Source organism: Camelus bactrianus, chromosome 34 (genome assembly GCF_048773025.1).
Source record: "Camelus bactrianus isolate YW-2024 breed Bactrian camel chromosome 34, ASM4877302v1, whole genome shotgun sequence".
In the NCBI taxonomy this organism is placed as follows: Eukaryota; Metazoa; Chordata; class Mammalia; order Artiodactyla; family Camelidae; genus Camelus; species Camelus bactrianus.
In genome coordinates this window covers 12,912,967-12,930,863 of record NC_133572.1, presented here as the reverse complement: position 1 = coordinate 12,930,863, position 17,897 = coordinate 12,912,967, and the positions used below count along the sequence as shown (strand labels likewise).

Sequence of the window (17,897 nt, the reverse complement as noted above, 5' to 3'; positions counted from 1 at the left end):
CTAGTGAGACTTCGTGTGCATGCTTTAACTCTCTCCCCAGAATCCTGCCAGCGCTTCTATTGAATCTCCCCCAAGAGTCAGCCTTTCATCTGTCTTCCTCTTTTAATATCTTCTGGGATCTATTGCCTGATGCAGTTCAACTGTCACAGTATGACTGGCGTTCCTAAATTGACATCTTCTGCTCTAATCTGGCTGCAGAGCACCAGAACGTCCCCTCAAGTATTTGTCTGAAATTCCTTTTCGGAACTGTCATCTTCACTTACCACTTAACACAGCTAACACTAAACTCATCATCTTGCCTGTAAACTAGGCTGTGCTACTGGCACTAATTCTTGAAGCCCTGAATTTCAAACTCCTGACCCTCCTTACTTCCTCCTCCTGTCTAATCAATAAAGAATGACGTTCCCTGGATCATTCCTTCACAGCAGTTCCTGCCAAGCCCCTGGCCAGTAAGTGTTTATAAAGCAGTTATAAAGAACATTCACATGTAGCCAAGCATTCTCACACTGTGCCAGCTCAGACTTCTACCCCAGCTTTTCCTGTCCCTCTGCGCCTTTCTGAAACCTTACAACCCCACCTTGAAGGCTCACCCCGGATCACCAAATTTCCCATTTCTACCAGGGATAAACAAATACTCTGTCCCTCCTAAACTCTGATTACAGCTTGTTTATACATTAAATTTTATACCTACCACTCTGCTTTCTATACAAATTATATACTCCAGTATTGCTCTATTTCCAACCATAACCGTAACTTGTGAGCTCTTGGGATGCAGAAACACTTGTCACTCAGTTTTTCTTCAGAATGAGACCTCCCACAGTGCTGTACACAGAGTAAGTGCTTAAAAACCTGTTTTCAATTAAACTAAATTGAGATGGGATTTGAGCAAGGCCTTGGAGCACTGGTAAAACATTTAGAGATCTGTGTTCAAATGGAGTCTGTCTGAATTCCTTTTGAATGGTGGACAGACTTTAGACATATTACCCAAGTAAATAACAGCAAGATAAGAAAGGATCAATGATCTAAAACATAAATACAGCGACTTTTTTTTTCCCCTCAGTGGGGAATTAGAATAAGTTAAAGAGTTTTTACTTTGTGCTTACTTTCTTTATCTAGAATTTCCAAAGAATGAAGTATGTTGTTGTAATTGTTATCTTTTTTTTTTTTTTTTGGTGTGTGCTTTTGCATTTTACATTGACAGCTTTTATCTGAGTTGAGGATCAAAGTGAGACAAAGGTATATACCACGTTTAGAATATTTACTTAGCTGGTTGAGAGGTCCAAGAAAGACCTGGATGCTGATAATGGCAGTTCATGCAAGAACGTTCTAATGCCTTTGCTTTTAAGAATCATCTCAGGCTCTCAAAAATAATCAAACTTTATTTATGAAAATATTTTGCATGTGTGTGTGGAATTCTGAAGTTTCTACCTAGGTGCAGTATCTGGAATTGTAAAAAAAAGAAAAATTTCCTTTCTGGGTTTTTTTGTGTGTGTGCTTTAAGTTAACTCAAACAATGCTGTGCTTTTGTGACTCTTATTTTTTTTTCAACTTATCATGACAGAATGATCAATCCAGACTACATAAAATATATCCAAATAGGTCATTTGGGGAGAGTGTTATATATATTTTAAATAATATATTTAAATATTACATCATTTCAAACTTAAAAAAATTAACACTACATTAACTTTGAAGGGACATGTTCTCATCAAGTTGCCTGGCATGTTCTGAACATCAAAACATCTTTGGTGGCCATAATCAGAAACACAGAATTTCTTACTGGTGTTCCTCTTTGCTTTTTATTGGTCTAGAATTACAAAACATTTTCCTGCATTGATTTCATCATCTCATTACTGACTTTCCAGCAAAATTTTATTTAAAATATTAAATGTGTACAGAGGGAAGGAGAGTTGCCAGAGAAGACAGAGATGGAGATGGGGAAGTGAGAATGATGGAACGAGAGGCATACACTCTTTCGGATAATCCTAAATGAATCGAACTGGTTGATATTATCTACTAATCAAATTGATAATGGACAAAAATAAAACCACAGCTATTCAACTCTCAACTAAAAACAACTGACTGACTTGGGTTATTTTCCCAGCGACTTAAATTAAATTGTCATCCATGCAAACTTAGTGACAGCACAGATTGGTGTCAGCTTTGTAGAACACTTGGGAGAACCTTGCATTTCATAATGGACTTTCATATACCGCATTTCACATTCAACTCTCTTTCCCTTAGCCATATTTTTTAGTGGCAAATACAAAGTGTGAGACCCACAGAGGTTAAAAATGTTTCACCCACCTGATTTGGCAGGTTTATGGTCAGGTAAACACTGACTGCCAAGAGATAAATGATTTTTTATTTCTTTACAAAATACCCCAGGAGGAGAGAGAATTTTCTTAGTGTAAAACTCAGCCTTTATCCTGTCAGGCAAAGTAATTATGGAAGCAAAACAAATCCACATTGTCTAATTAGGTCATTAAAAAGCATAAATGCGTCACGGAAGCTTTTCTTCTTCCCTAAGACAATGAAAACAGTCTGGTAATATAGAAAGGTTCAGAATTTGTTTCTTTTCCAAAATAATAAGTCCTTTCATCTTTCTTTTTCCCAATGATGAAGACAGTTAATTTAGAGACAAAAATCTGTAATTAGTTCAGGGTTTACTCTGATTATATTTCAAAATATTTAACCAAAAACAGGAAGATAGAGAAAGGAAGAAAATACACAGACAAATTATCAAAGGAAGTGATTAAAATCAAGAGCGTGGGTTGCTGATCAAATGTATTCTGCAGAGACAAGATGAATATAAAATCTACATTCATATAAACACAACCAATCTGGGATACCAGAAAGCTCTTAGGAGGAACACACTGGCATCTGCCCTTGGGATGTGAGACCAGACTTCAATTACAGCTAACTTAAATAAAAGCAAATGGCATGATGATTTTGCCTCTTCTTCTCTTTCCTTATTATTATTTCTTGAGTTTTAGAAAACTCATGGCTCAAGTGGTAAGACACAAAATGCAAAAAAGGCAAAGAAACTTACCTGTGATCCTCTTGGCCCTCGTTTGTGGTCCCATTCTGAATGCCCCATGAGCTGTAAGATAATTTAATAATTACAGTAAATAAAATGATACCTATTTTGCATGACAACTATTTCTACTTTTTCTTTTAAAGAATAATTAGGCTTTTGACATCTGTGTTTTAATAGTAATGTATTAAACAGCCCTCATGAATAAATTAACATACTTAAAGTAATATACTTCTTATGTGATAGCTTGTATTTCAACTGCGAGTTGTTTTGAAGATATTTTAATATCACTGTGTGACAAAACGAGTCTGCTGATGTACAGATATAGAGTTCTTTGTCAGGAGCGTGCTAGATAGATGTTAAACTGTGTTAAGCTTTATTTGCATACCATTAGTTTCTAATTTACTAAGAAAATATGCTGAAGAAATCTACTGGGGTAGCTTAGTCTACTGTCATGAATGATAAGAACCAGAAGGCCAAAATATTTCAATCATTTAAATTTTGTTTTGATAATATCACAAAAATACAAGCTTTCTAAGGAGGAAAATTATTTTATGTGAAATACGCCCCCAAAGTCACAAAATGTAGATTTTCATAAAAACAGAGGCTACAAAAAATATCAAGTTATTCCCATAGTTTTAATAGTCCCAACTACTTTGCTTACACAGCATGATATTTATTTATTGAAAACAACATTTAACCAGAGAATATTAAGAAACTGCAAGATATCAACTGAGAGAAATAAAATTCCATTCCTCTGTCCAGTACACTCACCACTCAAGTGTACCAGTGGGAGAAACCCTTACCAGCACACTAACAAGACACTATAAAACATATTTATATACATTAGCTCTTCTATACAACAGCAATGACTCTTCAGTAGATATAAAAAATAAAGAAACTGTTCAGGAAAAAAAGTAAAATAGTTTTGACCATTATCAAGAAATGTTTGATAACCATATGCAGAAAATGATAAAACTTTACTGATGGACATACAATGCTTCTGGTTAAGAAGGCTGAATTCAATAAAATTATTGTGTTCACTTTTACCCCAATATATTTACAGATTTAACTCAATTTCAATCAAAAGCTTTTTGTATTATTTTTCAGAAATTGAAAGAACCTAAATTTTATCTGCGAGAATAAACTTCTAAGAATCAAAATATTAAAACAGATGAAAATACTTTAGTGGTTATTAAAATATACTATAAAATTTAACCCAAAGTTAAGTCTCAAAAGAATGAATAAAAAAAATACATATATATATAAAATGTAGTTGACAGTTTTAAAATAAACTCAAGTACATGTAGCAACAAAATATGAAAAAGAAAACATAAAAATCAGTGGGTATTTGATGAATTATTCATTCAACAGATGAAGAGAAAAAAATTAGAGCTGAACCTTACAATATACACAAATATAAATTCTAAATAGATAAAAAGAGTTAAATTTTTTAAAGATTAAACTGTAAGTATAAAGTAGGAAAAAATTCAAGCAAATAAACTACCTTGGAATATAAATAGATTTCCCAACTTAAAAAAGAAAACACATAGATCAATTGGTCAAGCTACATGAAGTCTTCAGATGGCTGAACAAATGTCATATTGGAAAAATATCTGCAGTAAATGGCAGCTAAAAGACAGTATCTTCAGTGCCCTGAGAGCTCTACGAATTGGAAAAAAACACAACCCCAGCAGATAACTGGAAAAAAGGATCAGGATAATTTACCTAATAAATATCAAGTCAGGAGGCTCATGGGAAACAATTTTACTAGAATTGAAAGAAACTGGAAGCATAAACAATAACAAGATACTACTATTGCCTATTAAATTATCAAATCGATCATGTTGAGTATTTGGTGAGGATTTAGAGAGGTAAGTACTTACCTCTGTTGCTAGTACACAGCAGATACACATATTGAGATATATATATGTTTATACAAACCTATCACACTTACCACACATAGAGACTCACACCATATACATCAATGGTGTATACATAGTACATATTCCTAAAAAATCATATCCTTTGACTAGTAAATAAAAATGTAAGAATCTAGTAGTTACAATGTGCTAATCACAGTGTTACCCAACAGAAGGGGAACTATTCAATAAATTACAGTATAGAAAACAATATCATACAGCAATTAAAATTAGACTTTCAAAGCCTTCTTAAAAACTTACATGAGAAATGCTCATGGTATAATACATGAAAATACAATAATTTAAAATTACTCATTTTTAATAAGATGGTCAATTATTCCAAGCCTTGGAATTATTATAATGATTTGATTATAGTTTGGCTAGTATGCAATTTTGGATAAATTAGCCCAGATAGTTATTAAATAAAATCGAATGCTTACCTAGTTGACATTTCTTTAATGCTTTAATTTTTTTAATTTCTAGATTTACTGGCAATGTATCTGCTAGTAAATATTCATTACTACTAGTTTAAAGTTGATTATAATAAGGTAAATGAGCACTAATCAACTAATGAAATAGTCTGATTCAGAAGCATAAATTAGGAGTATTTAATTAACTGTTCATTGGAACCACCCCAAACAATTTTTGACATATTTCAGTCATCTCCCTTACTGACACTTTGGAAACACCTCTCATTAATAAATGGAAGATGAGATGCTTGTTTTGGCAACTATAGAGAGAAAGCAAATTTGAGTACTAGCCTCTCAGAGAAAAATGAATTTTAAGCAGAAGGCCTACCTTCTCCTCTCACTGTTTCATCTAAATCTTCTCACGTAAATGGTTTACAAAAGGTTATTATGACTATTATCCCCCTGCTAGTAAACTTTAACAGGGTCACTTGCTGAATTCTACTGTGCATGAGTGTCACAATAAAATGAGGTAAATAAATCACCAACATGAATCGTAATCCACCTGTATGAATTTGAGAGGATATCTGATGATGACAAGTCCTACGTCAAGAAGGTAACATTTCTCCAAGATCAGAACTAAAATAAGGAAAACACGAGATTCACTGCCCTCTGCAGTCAAAGAACAAAAACATTCAATATGTAGACTCGTTTGGGTCATCTCTTCCTATAGAAGAGAAGATAATCTGACAATTTACAAACCAGAATTTACAAAATAAACCTCCAAAAGTTTTACTCTCTGGCTTCTTACTTTCATGCATAAAATAGTAAATTTGCTAAATGTGTTATGTATGAGACAGTTATTCCTTAGCAGTATTCAATAGACTAACGAGAGAGATTTACGCTAAAGGAATTCTATTCTGTTGTATTATATGTATTTATATTCTATAGTAATGTCATTATTATAATATATTTGAAAGTCTGAGTTGACCAAGCTTGTGGTAATATTTCAAAATGTATTTTAAAATGATATGACTACCACTTTTTTTCAAAGTAATGAAAAGTTACAGAAATCTACATGCTATGTGAAATGTCTAAAAACTAACAAACTCTGAAATGATGAATGAGAATACTGGGATGTTCTCTATTCAGTAAGAAGAGAGGCAAAGGAAATCAACAAAATTTTTTTTTCCCTTTGGGCTTGACAAAATCATACAATGGCTTCACCATTAAAAGATCTATTTTTAATTAAAATCATCTGAGCCAAAATTTAACATTAATTATTTCAGTGTTGAGTGTATGGGGTTTGTTACAGTATTTTCTTGCATTTATTTTTTAAATGTAGATCAAGTGGGATGGGCTGGATAGGGGGGTCAGAGCTCTGCTTCTTCCCCTGATTATTACATACCTGGCACAGATTGGTGGGGGGAAATGAGTAAGGATCAGTTTCACATTAGCACATGCTAGCATATGAATTTCTACCCTATTTACACATAGAATTTATTTTACTGTCATAAAAGCACTGTCCTCAGCTCACGGATGAAAGCACAGTATTTTCAGGATTCTTTAAAAAAAAACAACCCATAGTACGATAACCTGCCTGACTTCTTGAACAGTACAGATTACTTAAATTAAAATGAAGCATTTAGTCGCAGGTAAGGATCCCTGTTAAAGCAGAACCACGGGGCTAAATGTTTTGGGAAGTACAAAGATAACTAGCCCCACTCTCTTAACTAATGATTGGCTGGGACAAATGAAAAAAACTGGCCAGTTATACTAAATAGTACAGAGGAGAGCTTGCATAGTAAGTCAATGAATTTCAGAATGAAGTGCCAACCGATGTGCATGTATCAATAAGAAAGTCAAAGTATCTTCTGAATCAACAGGGAGGATTAGCGCCGAGTTGCAGATGACCAAAGCAGTCATTTGACGTCATCATGGGATTAGATGAAAGACAGAAGTGGGTCAGGGACAATGAGGAACAGAAGCGGGTACTGCAGAATCTTTTTTTTTTTTTTTCTTTTGGCAGTTGAATTCATCTGGACTAGACTTTCAAGATAAATGATCAGCAGCATGATACCTAGGCCACTCTGGGAAAAGAGACAGGAAGTTTATTAACATGATATGATACTCCTTCTGGAGGAGGCATGCTTCTGATTTTATGATCAGTTATATAAAGGTTCTAGGAAAGTAAAACATAGAGCGATTAAAACTAAATGAATAACAAATAGGTAATTCAAATGTATTCTAGTTGATAAAGAGTACCTGGCTTCTTAATTCAGGAAGAAAAAAATATATGTCTTTCATCTTCTAGAGAAAAATACCCTCTTGGCTACTTAACTATGATGACTGCTCTGGGTAAAGACATTTTAATAAACATCCAACCAGAAGGTCTGAGGAGATATAGGTCACCAAGGTTATGCCTACACATGGCAAACAAAATCTTTCCATCTGATGAAGGAATTCTCTTTAAAAATGTTTATTTTTCCTTCTTTTTCAGCTCCCATGAATCAGGATGAGCAAAATGAAGATCCTTAGATTTATTCCTAGGACACAAAATTTATTTCCTTGAAAAGGAACACACTGTTATGCAAAGCATTTTGAGAAGCTAACTTCCTTGACACTAAGTCATTTTCCTCCTTATGGAATAAATTCTTCCCTCTTTTATTTTTAATAATAAATTTCTACATCACAGCCTTCAGCTAACAGTATGTTACACAGTACTCAGTTCCAAGGAAAACAAAACTGCGGCCAAACACCAAATTTAAAAAGTTCACAGGAGAAGCAAAGGAGAAGTTAGCATGGAAACAAAATGGTTCTATCCAAGCAGAGATATTTTTTAATAATAGCCTGAGAAATGCAGATAGTTGCAAGTATGTTTCTGTATGTAACATATTTTCCATTCTTGTTGATATTTTCCCCTGTGCTATGTTCTTCTTTTTGTTTATTTGTTAATATAAACATTGATGCCTTTTTAGGGACTTCTGGGGAAAAAAATTCACCAGAGCTATTACCGAAGGGATGAAAGCTGCAGGAAACCACCAACTAGATGCAAATTCTTTGCATGTACTTAAAGAGCCGAGAGATTTTAAATAGATAGATAGATAAAAATACAAACGAACTTATTTACAAAACAGCAACAGACTCACAGACATAGAAGACAAACTTATGGTTAGCAGCGGAGGAGGTAGGAAGGGATAAATTAGGAGTTCAAGATTTGCAGATACTAACATATATATAATAGATAAATAACAAGTTTATACTGTACAGCACAGGAAAGTACATTCAGTATCTTGTAGTAACTTATGGTGAAAAAGAATATGAAAAGGAATATACGTATCTTTCTATATGACTGAAGTATTGGGCTGCACACCAGAAACTGACACAACATTGTAAACTGACTATACTTCAACAAACATATATAAAAAAAATGAAAGCAAATGCAAAAAAAAAAAGAAGTAATGATGGAGATCAATAGTCACAATGGTATTCCTCACGTTACTCTCAAGTAAACCATTCTTCTACTTCGTTTGTTGAAAATTATTACCATAATATATTTTTGAAAACAATAATATACATACACAATTTATGTATTTATATATGCATATATAGATATACTTATGTATATAGTACATACATGGAAGCTAATATAAAATCCTCTTTTTATTTCATCATTTATTCATTAAACACATATTTACTGTGTACCTATTACATGAAGGAACTGTTCCAGACACAACCTACACATTAGTAAACAAACCAAGACGCATCTCTGTTCTCCTGGCTCTGACAATTCTAGTGAAAGGAGACAGAACATAAACACATAAAGATATAATGCTCCAGGAGACGCTAAAGAAGCCTAGAGTAGCGTAAAGGATAGAGACTGAGGGGGAAACGGCGGTCAGGGCTGGGAAGAGAGTTAATTTTATGTGAGTAAATCAGGGAAGTCCTTTCTGAAAATGACATTTTATCAGAAATGTATAAAGTGGGAGAGGCGGACACACAGATATCTGGGGAACGGGCGTGCAGGACAGAAGAAACAGAGGGTGCTAAGACCACAGCATGAGAGCAGAAGTGGCACCTTCAATAAACAGAACATCCTTCAGTTAAAACTTTAAAAAGGCTTGGATCTTCTTAAGCATAGGTATATATTGGGTTTTGACTCCCTTCTTCTGGTATGAAACTGTTTAAAAGTTAATCATTAGCTCCATTAATTAAAAATGACAAAAAAATCCACTCTCTAGGGAGATACTATGGACCAGGGGTTCCCACTTCCCTAAACTCCTACTCAATTTTATTCAATACAACAAGAATTTATGAAGCCTATATACCACACTCCACAAAGGCACTCTTGTATTAGTCATAGTATTTAATCTAGTTTTGTTGTCCCTTTACACATGGGTTTTGCTTTTCAAGAGTCATAAAGCAAGAGCTGGGGTGCCTTTTAACTCCAGGTACTGTGAGAAACCTGGGACTTTCCATTTCATAAGCAAATTAAAGGTCTTGCATACCCGTGGCTTTCATTGTACGGTGGGTAGATCTTTTTCAGTGCCATTTATATTAGGTCCTTCCAGGCCCCAAACCCCAGTGAAGAACTCAGGAGGACTGGGTGACAGTGTGTGGGAGACTCAGGGATGTTCTTAACACCTTTCACCCAAGGCCCAAATCCCATACAGGCTTCTATCAGCCTCCTCGGAGGCTCCACCAGCCTCCTTTGGGCTCACTGGGTACAATCCGCAGCCTCAGTTTCTCATCCACAGCCTACCTGCAGCACCGCCACCTCATCACATCCCCCCGCACGCCGAATCCATCCCACTCTACAAGGCATTATCAAGGGGACGCTACTGAAGATCCAAGGGGAGAAAGGACATGGTTACATTATACAAAACACTGCACACGCCACTAAAATATCCATCAGGTAACTCAGAGGCTGTCACAAAGCATTTTTATTTTATTTTATTTTATTTTTTGTAGTTGTCACTACCTCTTGCCCTGGACTCGTGGCAGGGGTTGGGGGGGAGAGACAAGGGAAAAGACTCTCTTTCAGCTTAAAGGTCTCAACCTTTCATGCCTCAAGGATCTTTCCCAAGATCATAATCTCTTTTTCATCATTCCGAACATCATTTCTCCCCAATTTGAACCTTCAGACTAATTAGTAGAAAAAAGAGATTCTTTAGAAAGGACCCTGCTTCGAAAGGACCGAGCGCCTGAAAACAGTCCAGCACCACATGTGACTGAAATTAAGGGCTACTTTTTCCTTTCCCAGTCAGTGATAACTACCTAAATTCCATTTACTTGGCAGAGAACAAACCCCGGATCCTGACTCTAAGTGTTCCAACTTAGCAGCCAGTATAAATTTTATAAACATGGGGGAATAAGAAAACTTCAAATAGAAATTCAACTACTCTGGACTCTGAAATTCCAGCCTCTCTATTGTAGGTCCTGTATCTCTTTCTGATAATGATGTTCTCATACTTTGGTTTAGAATGTTCCCACAATTCTATTTCTGTCCCTGTTATCACAATGACAATCTGTATCCTAAACCTCTGTGTGGTTATTGATGCTACAAAGATTCCTTTTTCATTTTTCTTTTTTTACTTAACACATCTTGACCATCTTGATTACAGGGGATTTTTGTACTTTTACTGCTGGTTTGCATTTTTGGTACTATACTAGTAATAATGCAATCACATCAGTCCTGTACTTAAACAATGTTCCCTGTGAGATATTTTATAAAGAAATGGCAGTACAGTAAAATTAATTTGTGAAATTCTGCATAATATAATTACTACTCGAATAGTTCCAACACATATTAGCACTGTTAAAGTTTGGCGAGGTATTAAACAAAGGAACTCAATTCAAGTAACATTTGCAAAGTATTTGATCACAGAACACTTTTACTTCGAAAGTGATTAATTCTGACAAACTTTTTTTTTTTTTACAGTTTTCTACATGCTTTACTTAAGCATTATTTTCTTTCTTTATTAAAAAAAATAGAGGCATATAATCCCTACGTTATAGATATGGAAGTGAGTAAAGAAAGGTGAAATTAAAATACAATCAGTGGGGAAATATGGATTAAAATTTAGGCCCGCTGACTACAAATTTATACACTTTTTCTACTGTACAACTTTTAACAATAATTATTGAGTTCAAACCATGTATCAGGTCCTGGTCAATTAAATATATTGGCAAGGAAAAAGAAAAAGATATGGGGTTTGATTTGTCTTCATGGAACTCCTAGTGGTAGTTAATGTGATAGACTTACTTCTCCAAAATCCATGTTCCACTCTCTAGTCTCCAGCTCCTTTTAAAAGTAGGAAATAAGAGAAAAATGTAATTTCTTGGAAAGTCCTATGTAAATACTATAAATTATATTTTTCAGTGTTGGGTATGGAATTACCTCAAAATGTATAGGAAATGATATATCAGAATTTAAGTTATCCCAAATTCTCTGTTAGCATATCTCACTAGTACATATTATTCACCCCAGCATTCACTCACTCACTCACTCTTTCATTCATACATTCTTTCCACAAATATTTATCGGGTACCCACAATATCTAGCCCTGTGCTCTAGGTACACATAACAAATGTTGCTTTTGCCGATCCCGAGACACCACAGGATCCTGAAGTACCTTCTGAATCAGTTAATAAACTGGAGCATAGTGGTTAAGTATGTGGGTTCTAGAGGCTGGATTTACTGGTTCAAATCCCCCATCAGACATGATGCTCAATCATACTAGATATATAACCTTGGACAATTTAATGTTTCTGTGCCTCAGTTTTCATATCTCTGGAATTCACGATAATAACAGCATCTAACTCATGTGGGTTTGGGGAGTGCTAAATGTGTTATTACATAGGGAAGGCTTAGTATGTAGTATCTGGTGTATTAGTAAGTATACATTAAATGTTAGCTATCATTTTTATCATTTTTAATAATTATACAATTTTCTCTGGGTGTTACTAGATTCTTATTCTTTAAGAAAAGTATAATTCAAATGTCATGTATATGTCTGTCTTTTATTAATCCAGAATGAGAGAAACCCATTCACTGGCCACGTCAAACCACGAATTACAAAATTTGATCAAATTTGTAAGTAAAACAAAACGTCACGCATCATTACTCAGTGTAACATGTAACACATGGAACGTAACTATGAAGTCGACTAAGTGTACTGAATCAGATTCAGATTTATTTTCTGTGTAACATTTGGAAAATCCAAATTTTAACATCACTACGTCCCCTGGGTGACAAGAGGCGTGCAGACACGTGATTTTGGGGTGGCTTAACTTTCCCAGGGCACACAGAGTAGCAGAAGGTTGAGTGTCACAAATAAACATTTGATACAAAAACAAATACATGTATGTATATGCGTGACTGGGACATTGTGCTGTACACCAGAGACTGACACATTGTAACTGACTCTACTTCAATAAAAATAAATAAGTAAATAAATAAATAATAAAATAAAATAAAATAAGAAAAACAATTGAAAAGATCAGCTGGGGAAAAAGCTACTCGAGTCTGTTCAACACAAACAAGACTTGCACCTTCAGGCAGATTATCTATTAGTCTGGAAGCACAACCAAATTTCCAGTGCAAGGAATAGTTAAGCCTGAAAAAAATAAGCAAATAAAATGAGACAAACCTCACGAATCCATGGCAAATGTTTCTAAAATCACCACAATAAAAAAGCTTTTAAGTTCTGAGCAGTAAAACAAAAGGTGGTTTTCTTAGGAAACTTTAAACAAGGCATTACGGCTTAAATTTATTAACTCTATCAACTCTACTTCAGGTGAAACCCAAATCTCTGAGTAGCACAGAACGTAACGCTAAATCTGCATTTTACAGCTGGTTAAACTACTGCTCGTATTATTTCTGCCAACTTGGGTAACTGCGTAGAAATCATAAAACAAAGTTTTATTCACTGTTTCTAGCTCTTCATCCGTTGTCTTTAGACCGAATCTTGCTTATACTTCTCAGTTTCCCTATGAATTCTGGTTCCATTTATACAATGCCTCATTCAAGGCAATTTTCCCCAGAAAATTATTACAACTCAGTCAAACCTCATGGCATGAGGGCAACTTCATGAATCTAATCTATAAAATTGATCTTTCCTTAGAAGAAGAATTTCAAAATTCCAGGGTAAATAATGAGATCCAGACACAGCCTCAGCTGTGGCAGGAGCGTTAACGCACAAGATTCAAGAGGTGTTACATTTGGATGGCTTTAAGTTTCTTTTTTCTCTTTTTTAATCAAACGTTCTCAATACTGCATGTGGCGTAAACAACACACAATTTCTTAAATTGCAGCATTAAAATTAATAATGTGTGCTGAAAAAGGGAGAATGACTTTGAGACCCAACTAGTTTACTTTTGTGGACCTATAGAAGTTCAGATATGTTGTTACCACTTCATTTTCAAGCTGTTATACATAGCGACAAAACTAACGCAATCAGAGGAAAATTCCACTCAAACCATCTTTCGTAGAAATGGCCTTAAAAATCAATAGTAGGAATATTTAAAATAAATCTCAGCAATTCACATTACTTTAAAAAAAATTAAACTCATTTTAAGTCTTATAAAGGACATAAAATACTGAATTCATTTTCACCCAATTTCCTCTTTAAGTTACATTTTTTCAAAAAAGGTCTTTGTAAAAAAAAAAAAAATTAAACTCTTATTTTTTTTCAGTGCTTAGCTACATGTTTCATCAGTGCCAGAAAAACTTCAGCAAAATGACAAAATTCCAAACATTTTCCATGCTCCTTCTCTTCCTCAAACAGCATCATGTTGCAGGGGGTGGGGAGAAAATGATAAATGACTAAGTGAATATATACCAGACCCATTACACGTCTTGTGGGCTGAACTTTCTTTTTCGTCTGAACTTGGTATTGCCAAAATAATTTAGTCCTACTTTCTACAATTTGTAAGTTTTCACAAAATATGTGCCTCTTGTCTTTAGCTTCTTAAGTGCTGCTGGAAATAATTTATTAGAAAGCCTGAAGACAATCTCTCAGCTCAAGTTTAAGGTACAGTATATCCACACCCCCAAATCTGACATAGCTCCACAATTCTTGATGGTTCCAAGACTCATTTAATATGCCGAAAGTCATTTCATGGCTTTGTTTATACTACAACCAATGTTCTTTTGCAGAAAGAAAAGATTTTCTTGGAAATTTATTCCCTTTGGGGACTTGGGGATGTAATGTGGCTCCCCAGGGATGAACGAAAAGTAACTGGAATGCAAGATGATGTAGCAAAGGAAAGGGAGAGGAAGAAGGAAGAGCAGAGTATGATGCATAACTGTTTGTACTTTTTGAACGGAGGTGGGAAGAATTACAAGCTCAAAAAGAATTACAGTGTCTTTCTCTACTCTGTTCTCACCTCAAGTTTCAGAGCTGAGAGACTTCTTGCTTTTACTGTTTTTCTTTTTTTTAAGCAACTACTATGTTTCAGAGTCTATATTAAAGGCCAAACATAAAAAAGGGGAAGAACTTTAACAGCGAATCTGGAGAGGAAAAAAACACAAGGAAACAGACAAATAGCTACCTAACAATGGCTGTTTAAAAAACAAATTGGATTCTGGGTTGTAGAAGAGGAAGCTTGATGAAGGTACCAAATTACCACTGACTTTGTGTATTGGAATCAATAATATATAGTGGATGGGATTCCTGCTTTTTTGAATATTTATCTAAATTGAAAATTCCCTGGACTGTTTTTTCGGGTAAGGGGACATATTAAAGGAAGTGTGCAATAAAACATTTTTTCTATTAAGCACATTTTATTTGCTTCCAACCATGGTTGGAAGAATTAAATATTTCACCAAGAAACATATTTCAACATAAACTGTGATCGAGAAAGGGAATTTGACAAATAAAATATTTGTATATTATGGCTGTGTCATAATCAGAGTTTTTCATAAAACTGCCACAGAAAACTCTTTAGTTTCTCATCTTTTGTTGAGGCATTTAAGACTTAGAATTGTGGGATTCAAAAATGATCAGGAAGTCACATTTGAAAATTGAAAATTATTGTCTTTGGTGATTTTCTTCTTTTTTGGAAGTGGTCATGAGGGAGTGAGTGTTCTAACACTGTTTCTGGCTGCAGGGTGTGTACAAAATGCTCAAGATAATATCTTTAGAAGATGATAAATTCAGTTTTTCAGAATCAATAAATTGCACATGGTATAGAGTTTTAGAAGTATAGCCAAGTGAACTGTCCAGCCTGAATGTGTAATATTTTCCCTCTTTCAAGCTACTGTTATTCTAAACTTAAAGGAAAATTTATTTTTGCAAGTCCCATATATTCAAAGAGCTCATTAGAATCATAAACTACACTCCTTAGAATAATATAACTTATGATATATTACACAAACACAATTTTGACTTCAAAAGATAAAGTCAATCAGAGGAAGTTCTGAAAGACTTTGCTATATATTCAACTCATAAGTCAATCTAAGAAATGTTTTTTTAAAATGCTTGAAAACAGAATCCATTAAATTAGCAGAGATCTTATTTTCAGCCTCTCTCTTTCTTGCTGATTTAAGAACCCAGGTCTTGTTATTCAAGTTACTGTACATATTACAGTATATTTATTGAGTCTTTATAACAATTGCATTGTGGTTAAGAATAGATTCTGGAATCAAATTTCTTGAAATCAAATCCTATTTCACTCTTACTAGCTCCATGAATCTGGGTAAGTTATTGTATCATCTGTAGGTCCAGTTTCCACATTGTAAAATGGGGATAATAGTAAGATTAATAACTTCACATAACTTTGATGAAGATAAGATGAGATCAATGTAAAACCATTCAATGGCTTCTTGTTTCATTTAGAATTAAATGTGAACTCACTGTTATAACCTACTAGGCTTGAATATTGTTTGCTGTGCCTGGAACAGATTTTTCCATTTCTTAGCATTGCTGGCTCATTGTCATCCTTCAGGTATCATTTGAAATAGTGCTGCCTCAGAGATACCTTCAATGACTAACCAGTAACCCGTCCATCCATCCATCCATCCGTCCGTCTGTCCGTCCATCCATCCATCCATCCATCCAACGTCAACAAATATATACTAAGTACCTACCCTTGGCCAGGCTTGATACTAAATATTATGGTTAGGAAATAAAGAGGCCAGCCTTACCTTCTTCATCCCCCATCACTTTTCAATACAACCATCTGTTTCCTGTACTTATGGTGATCTGAAATTATCTTGTCTATTTATTTCAATATTTGCTTTCTATCTGTCTCCCGTTCTAGAAAGTGAGTTTCAGGACAGCAGAAATCTTTCGGTCTTATTTGCTATCTGCACTGTACCTGGCACCAGTTAAGGGATTCAATAAAAATTTATTTAAAGAATGTCTGGTTTGTCCAGAAGAAAATTAAATAAGGGAAGTTACCTAGTTAGGAATTTAAATAATGAGGAGTTGATTAAAAAGTTCTAGAGTTATCAAAATACTTCTTTGTCTTCAATTTCATTCTCCCTAGAGTTCTCTTCCTATAAAAAGCATCTTGTGAAATATGTTGGTCAAATTACAACAAATAAAATGCCTATTATTTTAGTTTTAAGATGCTGTGGTACCTCTTGATGGAAATGCAGACATCCTGAGTTGCTGTGAGCGCAGGATACAAACAAGAGAATACACACAGTAAAGAACTTTGCCCCTTCCCTCTCTAACTCAGAATTTTCTTTCATCCCTTGCCTTAGGTGGCCAAAGACGGCTCGTTTCCCACACCACGTACGTCTTACTCTTCTTCCTTCTTCACAAAACCCCACATTTCGTAGAGATGGCGAAGTTCCCAGCTTAAACACTACATTTCCTGACCTCCCCTCCCTTAGAGATCAAGAAGCCCTGGGACACAGTCTTGGCCAATCAGATGTAAGCAGAAGTCACTATGGGAAACCTCCAAGGAAGTGCTTTAAAAGGGCAAAGACCTGGCTCACTTGTCTCTTTTCCCTCTCTCCCTGCCTGGAAGCGGTTTAGGATGCTGGAGGTAAAGCAATGACCGTCTGACACAGAGTAGGAATGAGGAAAAGATAATTGCCTCTGCCCCAACATTCCAAATCCATAAAAATAACATCAAGTTCGATCTGAGCAGACACGCACAAATGCAAACACACACACACACACACAAACGCACGCGCACACGTACACTCCACATGGAAGAGCAGCGATAATGACAGGCAACCAGTATTTACCAGGAAAGGCTTTGGATGAGAAACAGATCCACACGTTAACTGAATCTGGATTCGCTCCAAAGCAAAATCATAACATTCTAACTATACGATTGGTACACAGAGGAACCATGTATGTCACTAGTTTGATTGCCATTATGTATACGGAACGTATCAAATTCAACCTCATGAATTAAATAAACACGGTGGAAATAATTTGTGGATGTCTCAGTTTCCTTTGTTGCCATATATGTGGTTCTTAAATAAAAAATGACCATTACTCTTTTTTTTTTTTTAAAAAAAGAACAAATGCCCAGCATGGTGAGAACCATGTGAAACTAGTTTGGAAA

At 34.9% G+C, this 17,897-nt stretch overlaps 1 protein-coding gene across 3 annotated transcripts in view; it reads right to left on the bottom strand.

Moving 5' to 3' along the window:
- The window catches only part of PDE3A (phosphodiesterase 3A), a 280,768-nt gene that overhangs the window by 112,123 nt on the left and 150,748 nt on the right, over positions 1-17,897 (bottom strand). For all 3 annotated transcript variants that reach the window (XM_010946497.3, XM_074357370.1, XM_074357369.1), the window contains exon 2: positions 3,053-3,103. In XM_010946497.3, coding sequence (XP_010944799.3) covers positions 3,053-3,103 — 51 coding nt within the window. The remainder of the gene's footprint in view (positions 1-3,052; positions 3,104-17,897) is intronic.